Here is a 12162-nt window from a genome sequence, read left to right as displayed (position 1 = left end):
GGGACCCTTTTTTCCTCGTTTGGTGATTTTTTAGCTTTGCAAACTTGATCTCCAGCTTATCTCTTGGCCCTTTTGGGTCTATAAAATGTTTTCCTACCTATGTAACTGACTCTGTTCAGCAGATGCAGAGGCCTGCTAATAACGTATATGATTGGGTGCAGAATCTGGATAAATATAATCTGACTTCAGTGGTCATATAGAGTTTTGCTTTCATTTTCTTTATCTTTGTGTATTTCAATAGAATTTATTCTGCAACTTGTGTAGAAATTTACACGTCACTCTTCTGCTTTTTCTTTGATGTGCAGATAAGCAAAATGCTTAAACCAGAAAAGTGGCAGGCGACCTTTGATAATGAAGGGAAAATTATGGATTTCAAAAAAGTTTTGAAATTGATTATATTGGGGGTAACCACTTCTATTGCAGTTTTTAACATTTGATTGTTTTATTCCAGTTATTATCTCGCCATAAACTTACCATTTTTCAATGTAAACTTCGGATAGTTTAGAAGCTTGAATCTTGTGATGGTACGCAACATTCTAAGCTTCAGAACTTATTCATGCTTGATTGCTACTTTAACTCCTTGTGGCCTTGATATTGTTTCTTGGGTTCAATATTTTGGCATTCCTATATTTCAAGTCCTGTTGGTATCTCAAATGCACGATTGTCCATATCTTATAGTGGTGAAACCTGGATTAGACATTACGAACATCAAACTTCAAAGTAGGACTGATGATTGTTCCGGATTTCCTCTGAAGGACTCTTAACTCTAATATTCATCATCTTGGGAAGACATGCAAAGCTAAGAGTCAAGGATTGATTTCAAGGAGTCAGTAATTCATTTAATGGCTTCCTTAGTCTTGTCTTTCTAGCTCAAGAGCTCATTAACTCAAAAACTCATTGAGGATTATGGTCCCTTGCCCTCGACACATGGAGGGAATATGACTAGTGAAGCTAAGCTGCTTGCTCAACTTCCTTATTTTGAAATATCGGGGTTGGAAAGCAAAGCTTTCTTCTAATCTCATCCTGTTTGTTCTCTATTTTTCTTTGAAGGTTTCCCTAATCTTTTAGTCCTCTAATAATCCCTTCATGGTTCTCTCTTTTTATTTAGTGAAACCCCATATTTACCAAGGTTAGGACTTCAACCTAGGGCGAATAGTCCTTTTATTATATATAGGATTTAAAATACCTAATCTTCTCTAAAGTAAACTAAGATTGTATCAAGTCTGTAACTAGTTAAAAAACAATCACTAGAAATTGATGTTAGGCATGATGCTGCAGGCCTATATAATTTTCAAAGTGATTTTTATTGCTCCACAATGATAATTTGACCATTCAACTTTTTCACCCTAGAAGATAGTAATAACTTTCAAGTAAATAACAATACTAGCTGGGAACAAATATATGACAACAAAATAATCGTCGTTCCTGAATATAATACTTGTAAATAGTTTGTTGAAAAGTAATGGTAAAATGCATGTATCCATTCATATGCTTCATATTTTCTTTCTTGTCTTTCTTGTATTATCATTATTACTAGGTTAAAAGAAAGGGTAATTGGGATTCTAAATCTTTTAAGTGTGAAGAGACGTATTATGTGAAATATTGTCTTAAACACTCAAAATAGAAATGAATAAATGAAATAATGGTAATGAGTCAAAACATTGGTTGTCTTCGTGGTTTATTTAAGCCTTTCAAACTTACGTTTTCTCCCCTAGGATCCACAGCTTATTATCTATATATTTCGTAGGACACACAATTTATAAGCAGTTAAAAACACTGCCAAGACGTCTATAATCCTCAATATTTATTCAGGAGTTCATTGGTGGAATTGGAAAGATTTTAAATTCAATTGAGTCATCAGATCTTAGCACTGAAGGTGGTTTACCTATAGCTCTTCCAGTTTTTACTTGAAGTTAAAGACAGGTGCACTAAACTTGCTCCTGGAACCCAATGGTTGGCCTACTCAATAGATGACTTCTTTGAATAAAACTTGTTATTTTGTCCAAAGCACAAGCTCATCAAACCTATCTCAATATCTACCTGATACAAAATCTTTGTGCCTAATCCTGATAAGCATTATCAGCTTTCTGCAGCACAAATTTGATCCATTTTCCTCAGCACATTGAGCTAGAATATGCTGCATTTGGAGTAATCAAAATGTTCCAGTGCAACCTTCAGATGAGAAGAAACACAAAAGCTTAAGACACAAGTGGGAATCTATCGACAGCCCAAAAGCATGACCAAAAGTTTTGGGTCTGTTTTTATTTGTTAGCCTCCTAATTCCTCCCTCTGAAACAAAAACTGGATCCGTTTACAACTCAAAATGAGTGGATAAAGTAATAATATTTGCACAATGAATGCAATTCTCGGTGAGGTTATTTGTAAGTTCCAGGTTATTAACCATTTTTTATATTCAGCTGAAATTGAAACTTGAATGAACACATAATCTGCTGTGAATTTCTTTAGCTTCACAAAATATCTTTGCATAACTGATAACTAAAATGTGGCTGATTATTCTTCTAATTCTTATATAGTATCTTATGTTGTGAGCTGGTTATCAAATGATAATAATTTTGTGCCTAGATTCTTGGTATCTTTCTGAGTTTGAATATAATATTGATAGATAGGAAAAAATAAGATTAAGTTCTCTTAGTCCCCATTTGTTTCCCATTATTTGATCATTAAAATAAAAAATATGACCGTTATCCATCACATCAAGCCATCATATTTGACTTTCTATATTTTGTGTGGGGCCGTAATGATTATACTTTTCATTCTCATTCTTACATTAATGGGAAACAAACGGGGCTTAGTATTTTTTAGCCAAAAATTAACCCTTTTAGCCCCCAAAAATGCTTCATATTTGCATGGTAGGGTGTGGATCCATCTATAAGGCCAGAAGTCTGGGAATTCCTTTTGGGCTGTTATGCTTTGGGCAGCACTGCTGAATATCGAAGGCAATTGAGGACTGCCAGGAGGTATCGGTCTTTTTAGTCACTGCTTCATTTTTTGTTGTTAGCTTATCAAGTGTCTTGGCTGCTCTGCTTTCTAATTTCATGGATGTGATTTGTTTGAATATTTTTTTCCCAATCATGCTGTGGGTAGATGTAGTTCATATGTTAATGGTATCGCATTATTCATTACTGAAGTTTTGTCCTAGCTATTGCGGACATGAAACCTTAATTGAAACAATAGAGAAGCAGGCTTCGGCATTTCTATTAGATAAAAAAAATTGTGTATGAGTACATAGATGTGGTGAAATTGATGGTCATGATATGTGAATGGAATCACTGGAAATAGAACTGAAATAGTTCTTTTTTTTATGTGTTAATCTGAACTTATGTCTCCTTTTCCCCCTTCTATTCCAATTTTGTTGGTGATATTTGAGTTTCATCTTGTAACGCAATAAATGTGATAAGGATCATAAAACATATTTTTTACGGCATTTCTGATATCTGCTGCCTGTGTAATGATTAATGGTGTATCTGGACCTGCAATTTTTTTTTTTTGGTCATATTCTGACTTAAGATCTCTTTTTCTAAATTGCGTCTTTGAAAGCCTGCTCCAGTGCCTAATCGTTTCTTTCACTAGGAAACATTGTTGTTGATGATAATAACTACCATGACTCTCTGTTTGTTTGATCCTAGTGAGATTTCAATGTAATATGATTAATATGAGGCAATGGTTTTGTTTTACATTATTCTAGATCAAACTTTCCAGAAGTTACTGGAAAATTGTTCCTGATTGACCATGAAGAGGTAGTTGAAGTCATCCAGGGTCAGTCCATATGCCATTGGTCAGAGTCAGTTGGCTCCATCAAGTAATTTTGGAGATAGAAATTGACTGTTGTTGGGGGTAGATTGGCTTTTGAAAGAACATTTTATTTTTAGTGAAATAAGGTGATTTTAGTCTTCAGTGTCTGTAAGTCAGATGAAGTTAGAAGTTTAAACTCTTTAGAAATTAGAAAATATTGGGTTCTAGTCAATGAAGAGATAATTTTGGATTATTGGGAATATAATTGTTAGATGATATTTCTTGTATACTTATTTATGCAGGAATTTCTCGCTTTTTATATCTTTAATAAAGTCTGAATTAGCAAGAAAAATAAATAGAGAAAATATTGTAGTGTCTACAAGATGAAAAATTGTATGAGTGCTTAAACTGTGCCAGACTACTAGGAAGTATGTCTGCTTAAACCCTTACAAGGCCTTAGAAGATATCAGGTTCTAGTTGATGAAGATAATTTTTTGGTTGATTGGGTTTATGATGTATACTTCTTATATATGGAAATTTTGTAGCTTTTATATCTTTATTAAGGTCTGAATTATAAAGGGACCAAAAGAGAAAACATCCTAGAGAAAGTATATTTACCTGTGAAAAATTTAAAATCTGGATATCTTGTGAAAATAAGAAAGCTTTTAAAATTCGCCAGACTTGTCTAGATTTTGCATCCAGGGCCATGGTATATCTTCAGTAATTTAGCAGCAGGGATAAACATTTCAAAGTCCATTACCACTCCCATTAACAAACTTTTTGGTAAAGAACAACACAAAAGAAGTAGAGAATAGGAGCAAATAGAACTAAAATTACTTTTGTCAGTAAGCTTTTTTGAAATAATTATTCCATGGCAAGCTGTGGCCTCGTATTGGCAGCTTTAAACTTACGTTTTAGTATTTGCTTGACGTATTAATGGTTCTTATGGAAGTGACTGTAAGTGGATGTGCAACATTTTCATGTTTCTTTCTATCATACAATCTACTAATTGCAAATAAATTAACTATGAACATATTGCAGGGAACGTTATATGGACCTAATTAAGCAATGTCAATCGATGCACTCAAGTGTAGGAACTGGTTCCCTTGCCTATGTTGTAGGTTCTAAAGTCATGGATATGAGAATGAGTTCCAAAGATGATGGGATAAGGGAAAATGAAGACCAAAGTGGACATATACCTGAAGCCAATGCTAACAACGTAGTTAATAATAACTGTGTTTTGGACGACAACTGTATAGAAAAATCACATATATGTAGAAGGCAAAGCTCTGGTGACTCTGATGATTTTGCAAGTATAAGAGAAAGCAAGGAAGGAGCATATGATTACTCTGGTCTTGAACCTTCTTCTGGTTCTCACAACTGCACGTCTCCGATTGAGCTTGAAGCTGATGGATCACAATATGTAACTGAAAGCTATTTGGACTCCCCTACTTTACCTTTTACAAATTTGTTTGAAAAGAGTGACAAAAATCAAAAAGAACCTAGGTTTTGTGATGATACGCATTTGACACAACGTAAATTGAAATTTGGGGATGAGCATATGCACAGTTTTCAAATTGACAGCAATGCAGATCTAGTTGTCGAGTCAAATGGTACCCCATTTAATGATGACTCACCACCTCCCAACTCTGAAAGTGAAATGATTCACCCGGATGTGCATGAATCACTTTCGCCGTCAAATAATCTGGGATTTGAATCAGAAATGTTTAATAGGCTTAGAATATCAGATGCACCTGAAATATCAGCCAATAATGCAATCACATCTCGTGGAGGGGCTGCCAAAGGAGACAGAGTGTCTGAATGGCTTTGGACACTGCACCAAATAGGTAAACATGTAACTTGGTTTCCATATCAATTTTTACCAAACACTCCTTCCATTCAGCCTAAAATTCTTTCATTACCATTTACTGGGGTGTAAATCACTTTTTTGTTTTCCAGTTGTTGATGTAGTTAGAACAGACAATCATCTCGAATTTTACGAGGACAAAAAAAATTTGGCTCGTATGTCAGATATTCTTGCTGTCTATGCGTGGGTTGATCCTGCAACAGGATATTGCCAAGGTTGTGCCTCATCGAAACTTTCATGTGATTATTGGAACTGCACAAGGATTTAGGTGAACAGTTATTTGGTTTTGACATCATCTTCTGTATAATTTGTAGGCATGAGTGATCTACTTTCCCCCTTTGTTGTTCTTTTTGAGGACAATGCTGATGCATTTTGGTGCTTCGAGATGCTTCTAAGGCGAATGGTATTTATATCTCAAGATTTTTGTTGAACTGTCCTTTAACCTGTATTAACTTTCCAGCTTTACAGCGCGAAAACTTTCAGATGGAAGGACCAACTGGTGTAATGAAACAGTTGCAGACACTCTGGCACATATTAGAACTTACAGATAGGGAAATGTTTTCTCACTTGTCCCAGATAGGTGCTGAGAGCCTTCATTTTGCCTTCCGCATGTTGCTTGTACTCTTCCGCCGAGAATTGTCTTTCAGTGATGCCCTTCGTATGTGGGAGGTTTGTACCTAGTCGTTTTCCTGTTGAATATGTTAGTATTCCATTATGCAAATACATGAATCTAGAAGACTAGAGGACCATAATCCAATTAAATACTTGACGTGCGATGGTAATATTGAAGATAAGATTTAAATGACATACATGTGTTCCTCTCTCAAATAGGTCGATATAGATATTGGTTGCTACTAATCACATTGATGCATTAATGTTCTGATGATCGCAATATATTCATATTTGCTCACTTCTGGTTTCAGAATCATGCAAGTAATTTTTATTTATTTATTTCTTTTCGGAGCTTCAGATACAGAAGAAAAAGTCATGCTTGTTTTAGCCCCTATTTAGTTCAACTAAAAGTCAAATTTTTAGTAGATTTTGATAAAAGTTGACAAAATATGTGATCCAGAAGTTGATAAAAGTTGTTGGTCTCGTGAAATTTGTAGTTAAAAATGAGTTTGAAAGAAAAAATGAGTTTTTGAAAATGGGGGTCAAACAAGTTCTAAATGTTTTCTTCATGTAATATTCAGACCTAATGACTCTATGGAATTACGTTGATTCTTCCACGTATTGCGGGTACATTGGAGAGTTTAATTTTTCTCGGGGGAATCTTTAGAATTAGATAAAAGTTGTTGGTCTCGTGAAATTTGTAGTTAAAAATGAGTTTGAAAGAAAAAATGAGTTTTTGAAAATGGGGGTCAAACAGGTTCTAAATGTTTTCTTCATGTAATATTCAGACCTAATGACTCTATGGAATTACGTTGATTCTTCCACGTATTGCGGGTACATTGGAGAGTTTAATTTTTCTCGGGGGAATCTTTAGAATTATTACTGCATTAGCTTTCAGACCATTAAATGAAAAGAAAAGTGAATAACCCATCCTCTCTTCTTTTTTATATTTTCTTTGTAGGAAAGCTCAAAGATGGCTCAAGAAAATGGTTAGCATTTTCCCAATAATACCATAACCTCACTAACAAGCTTGATGTAAATCTCGTGATCAGCTTTAAAAAGCTCAAAGATGGCCCAAGAAAATGGTTAGCATTTTCCAATAATACCATAACCTTACTAACAAGCTTGATGTAAATCTTGTGAACAGCTTTATTAAATCTTCAGGCCTGCTTCCATTCTCATTTTGACGTTCTTCAACTCCAATTATGTTCAACTTCCCTGTCCCTATACTGTGGCCATACCATTTTCTACCAGCATTTTCCTTACATAATTTTTAATAACTGATACTTAACTCATGGTGCCACCATCTCTTGTCCTCTAGTGGCTCTTGACCACCATAAAGACCACCTGAAGAAAACATTGCTACCATCTTCTCTTTCTTGTCACTTCCCTGACCTCTAATATCATTCAAGCAAGCTTGGTGTCTTTTTTACATATCTTCCTGGTTCCAGTAATACTTATATCCCAACAAAACCTTCTAATGTTGTAGCTGCAGTATTATTAGGAAAAAGCACTAATTAGAGAGATGGATAAATGGTGTTAGTTTATAACCATTTTCAGTTTTTCTACCCAAGAATTTTCAGTTTGGCCAGAATGAAATTGGAACTTGTTTTTGTTTTGATATCTTCCATATTTTCCTTTTTCTCCTGATGGTTAGTTGGCATTGCTCCAATGTCTACTAAATGGTTGTGGTTGATGATTGAAGCGTTTGATATGCAGCCTATATTTCAGGAAGAAAATGCATGGGCACCATAACCCAAACAGTTCTCTGCTGTAGTTGCAATATATTCCAAAAAATGTTAAGTTTTTCCCATTTATTTAATAGATAATCTCAGTGGTCAAATCTTACGTTTGCTCCCCAATGGTCATCTGTTCAAGTCTTCTCAAGGCCACTGAGATAAGTACCCGACTGTAAGTTTAAGGGTTTCGTGGAATTAGTCGAGGTGCACGTAAGTTAGCTCGGACACCCATGGTCATTAAAAAAAATAATAATAAAAATAAAAAATAAATAAAATTTAATAGATAACAAAATATGATGGTTATGTGAATGTGATTGAGTTGTACGGCCATTATTGGTGGCTTAATTTCCTTGAAATCGTTGGGCTATCTGGTATGGAAGATGCAAAACTAGGTCCTATTACCAGAACTGTTATAAATGGAGTTTAAACATGGGGAGGCCTAACTAGCTCTCAAGACCAATATAAGCCAAGTAGCATTTATTTAAAATTGATGAAGTAATATGCTTGAAAAGATGGCACTCACTATACTTTTCTATTTTAATACTTTGTAGATGATATGGGCTGCTGATTTCGATGAATCCTTAGCTTGTGACCTGGATGAAATTTGCCCAGAATTATTGCTTATACTATTACCAAAGGAAACAGAGGCTGAATCAGGAGAAGAAAGCTTGGACAATAATAGTGGTTGTCCATCGAAACATAAATCTGCAGAACGCTCCATCTCTGACAACAGTGGAATAGCATCAGCATCGGCTAGACCGTTTTGTGGCTTGACAAAGAATTTCTGGTCAAGGAATGACCGTCTACAAATTCGTACAGTTATATCATCAAGGAATGGTGATGATGAATTACCTGTTTTTTGTGTAGCAGCCATTCTTATTATGAACCGACAAAAAATTACTAAGGAAACTCGTTCAATTGATGACCTAATAAAGGCAGGTGGATTATATTTAGTTCTCTATTCTGTTAAGTAGTCATCCAGTGTGCTTTATTATTATAGTTGGTGAAATGTATGCCAATTTTGACTCTTGATTTCTTCTTTCTTGTATCAATTAAATTGTAATACCCATTTTGTTCTCCGCAGAACCTGCTTTTAATATTCTTTCATGCACAATTTCACAGATATGTGGATGATATGGGTTAACATTAAATTTTAATTGGCTGTTTTATGCTTAATTATGGAATATAATACTTCTAGGCAGTATCTTGAAGTAAAAGAAAATTGATTATTGCAACTCCTAAGTTATATTTGGAAATTGGGCAATGTACCTAAATCAGGAATGAATTGCCTTCTGTAATCAGTAGTAGTTGATATCTCATTTGTCGCAGGCATGGTATTTTATTTTTGCACCTAGATTGATGCATGTGTTCATGATAAAATATCAACTTAGTTTCTCCAACGTCAAAGTCAGTGAGACCTAGAAAAGTGTTTAGGTTATATAGTTTTATTTTTTCTTTGTTACAAAATTAAAAATCATTCTTTAGTGAGTATCAAGATCATTGATCTGCACCAAAAATCCTCTGGTAAATTGTTAGCTCTTGATCTTGGAAGGTTTCTTTAAACACTGACTTTTAAGTAAATAGAGCTGCTTTATTTATACCTGGGTTGTCCTTGTTATCATCACCTGCAAGATTTCTTTCTATTCATTATTTCTTCCTCATTATGAGCAATACTGTCTTGTTATATCTGCAATCATAGCCTTTCTTTCAACTCATTATTCATGCTACAGGTTTTCTTTTATTGTTTCCTTTTTTGCTACTCCAAGAACAGGGGATCATGCTTTATATTTGCCCAGACTCCAGAATGCATCTGTAGTTTATTGATCTCTCTCTCTCTCTCTCATGCTATTTTATTTTTCAATCATTCCACAGATATTCAATGATAATTTGTTAAAGATCAGAGTCAAAAGCTGTGTTCGTAGTGCTATCAAACTGCGAAAGAAGTACATTTACAAGGTTGTTATGCCTAACCATTTTGCATTTCTTTTTCGCTCTCCTGTTCTCTCTCTATTGTTGCTGCTTGATTTAGTAGTGATGGTACACTGCAGTTCTTTCTTGTGCGCGGGTCATAGAAATTGAACAGTGAAGATTTTTATTCTTGCATTTCCGTGGCTTCTTCTTGCATTTGTGTGTCTAGCTTTTCGTTTATAAGTATTGCAACGTGTTCAAGGACCCGTGGCTTATTTTAATCTTATTCCTATATGTGGGATTGGTGTATTGCATTCATTGTGTAAAATATAAAATACTAAGAAATTAAATTTAATGAAATTTCTTCCTCCTTATTTTTCATTGTACTATAAAGATTTTTGGTGTTTGGAACAGATGATAAAGAGTAGGACCCCAGCTCAGAACGGCAATTAAATTTTGGCCTACGCCATATAACTAGATGAGATAGGCTGTGCCGTGGGACAGAATGCTGATATTATGCAAGTTTTCAATTTGTGAGTTGAACAGTTTTCTTATAACCGACATCTAGTTTGGAGTAATTCAATGCTAAGTTTTCATGGCATCTGATGGTTCATACATCTATTTGTATCCCCAAAATATAGTCAGCCTCTCATAAGGTACCAATATCTTCTATTTTCTATTCAAATATTAAGAATATCCACTTTGGCTTCTAATCGCTTTTTTAGTAGTACTGATATGCTAATTATGCTAGTTCATCATCCTTATATTTATGAAATTTTCACGTTGGTTATTGGTCCATTTCAACTTGTATTTTCTTCATCCCCAGTGAGAAATGGCATCAATTTAGTTGCAGACATTGAAAGCACTGTAGTTTGACATGGTATTTCATCTATTAGAAACATCTTAGTAGACTGGATCATATGATTGTCTTCATCTACATCACAAATCTGCAATACAAGTGTGACTAGGTATAGGCGTGGACGTGCCTGAGAATTGGTAAAATGAATCTGAAGGTTTAAGATCGCCTTGAGAACATTTGTTTCATGACATTAAAATATTAATGTTATCCATTTATCAGATATCAAAATGATTTTCATGACATTTTCTTTATCAAATTTCATAGCTTTCTCTGGTTCTAATTGAGGATGGGAGTTTGATTTGAGCCGTATAAAGGTTGAAATCATAGTTGAATATGCACTCAGTGTGGAAGGTGTCAAATACTTGTTAAAATTTCTTCCTTGCCATTTTCTCCCTTTTCTGAAATAAAATCACCTTCAAGTATGGAATATATTAGGCATAGAAACTGGCCAGATCTTAATGTGAACAATAAATGAAGGCTTTTAATGATTGTTGGCTTGTTCTGTTATGCTACTTATTTTTACTAGTTGGAAAGATGATTTGGAGCTTAATGTGGGTATAAATTTTGTTGTTTTTAATAATACCATCACAACAGACTACTCATGTTTCTCGTGCCATTTCTTATAATGTCACTTCTTTAATCTTTAGTTAATTATGAAGCATTACAAATTCTGCGATTAATGCTTTTCCTTTTTTCCTCAGGACTGCAACGTGGAACGTTTGCTTTACCTTGCACAATCTGCACAAGAACACTACATACAGGTTAGGGTAGTACAGAAGTTTTCGCGGTTCATGTATTTGGAGAATTATTCATGTACCGACAATTTTGAAAATATCAGAAGTTATAATACAGCAATAAAATGTTTTACAAACGGGATTTTCTTCAAGAAAGTTTTAGCAATAGTCATGATACAACGAACTAGGTAGTATTAGATAATTATATTTTTGCATTATATGATGAGTGCTTTTATTCAAATGGTGATATCATCAACTTCATATCCTTCTTTCCTTGTTGCTCTTGCCCATTTATTGGCTTAAACGAGTATCCTACTTGTACTTAGTGGTGGGATTATTCTAGTTTGTAAGATAGGAATTGTTTGGTAGCACTGTAAAATCTCATTTGTTATAGTCAAGTACTATACACCAAAGATCTACTAACTTATTTGTATTAGGATTGAACATAATAAATATAACAATATTTGTATGTTAATATGTTGAATTAGCATCCTTTGATCAGCTTGCACTCCCAATTGTGTTCGGGGGTCGAAAAGACCATTTTCTCCCTACTGTCCTTTACGGTCGATGAATATTTGTAAATTAAATTGCTAAATAACAATTGTCTTCATTTTGGGATATGGTTTGTCGGTGTTTTTGACGTTGTACAGGTGATTACAGATGTATGCTACGTCTAAATTGAAAATATTC

General features: G+C 34.4%; 1 protein-coding gene across 3 annotated transcripts; it reads left to right on the top strand.

Moving 5' to 3' along the window:
• The first annotated feature begins 287 nt into the window (after positions 1 to 287).
• On the top strand, positions 288 to 11920 carry LOC111397605 (small G protein signaling modulator 1-like). 3 transcript variants are annotated; one of them, XM_023024609.1, is made up of 10 exons: positions 289 to 404; positions 2875 to 2978; positions 4795 to 5600; positions 5713 to 5835; positions 5935 to 6023; positions 6104 to 6289; positions 8523 to 8906; positions 9844 to 9927; positions 10294 to 10535; positions 11440 to 11920. In XM_023024609.1, the coding sequence occupies exons 1-9, from the start codon at positions 315 to 317 to the stop codon at positions 10330 to 10332; spliced, it is 1905 nt and encodes a 634-aa protein (XP_022880377.1). In that variant the 5' UTR covers positions 289 to 314; the 3' UTR covers positions 10333 to 10535; positions 11440 to 11920. The 3 variants fall into 3 exon arrangements, with proteins under 3 accessions (XP_022880378.1, XP_022880377.1, XP_022880376.1); XM_023024608.1 differs by having other exon boundaries at positions 6089 to 6289; XM_023024610.1 differs by lacking the exons at positions 8523 to 8906; positions 9844 to 9927; positions 10294 to 10535; positions 11440 to 11920 and adding an exon at positions 7194 to 7334 and having other exon boundaries at positions 288 to 404; positions 6089 to 6289.
• Positions 11921 to 12162: the final 242 nt, after the last annotated feature.

The sequence above is a fragment of the Olea europaea genome, chromosome 7, assembly GCF_002742605.1.
Source record: "Olea europaea var. sylvestris chromosome 7, O_europaea_v1, whole genome shotgun sequence".
NCBI classification, from domain to species: domain Eukaryota; kingdom Viridiplantae; phylum Streptophyta; class Magnoliopsida; order Lamiales; family Oleaceae; genus Olea; species Olea europaea.
Note: the sequence above shows the minus strand (reverse complement) of the source record. Positions and strands in the feature narration are given on the sequence as shown.

What these genes read in the sequence shown, in the direction of transcription:
- LOC111397605 (XM_023024608.1), top strand. Translation starts at nt 315, where the DNA reads ATGCTTAAACCAGAAAAGTGGCAGGCGACCTTTGATAATGAAGGGAAA. An exon ending in AGATGCTTCTAAGGCGAATG is followed by an intron (nt 6,024 to 6,088) that starts GTATTTATATCT and finishes CCAGCTTTACAG; the next exon opens with CGCGAAAACTTTCAGATGGA. An exon ending in CAATTGATGACCTAATAAAG is followed by an intron (nt 8,907 to 9,843) that starts GCAGGTGGATTA and finishes ATCATTCCACAG; the next exon opens with ATATTCAATGATAATTTGTT.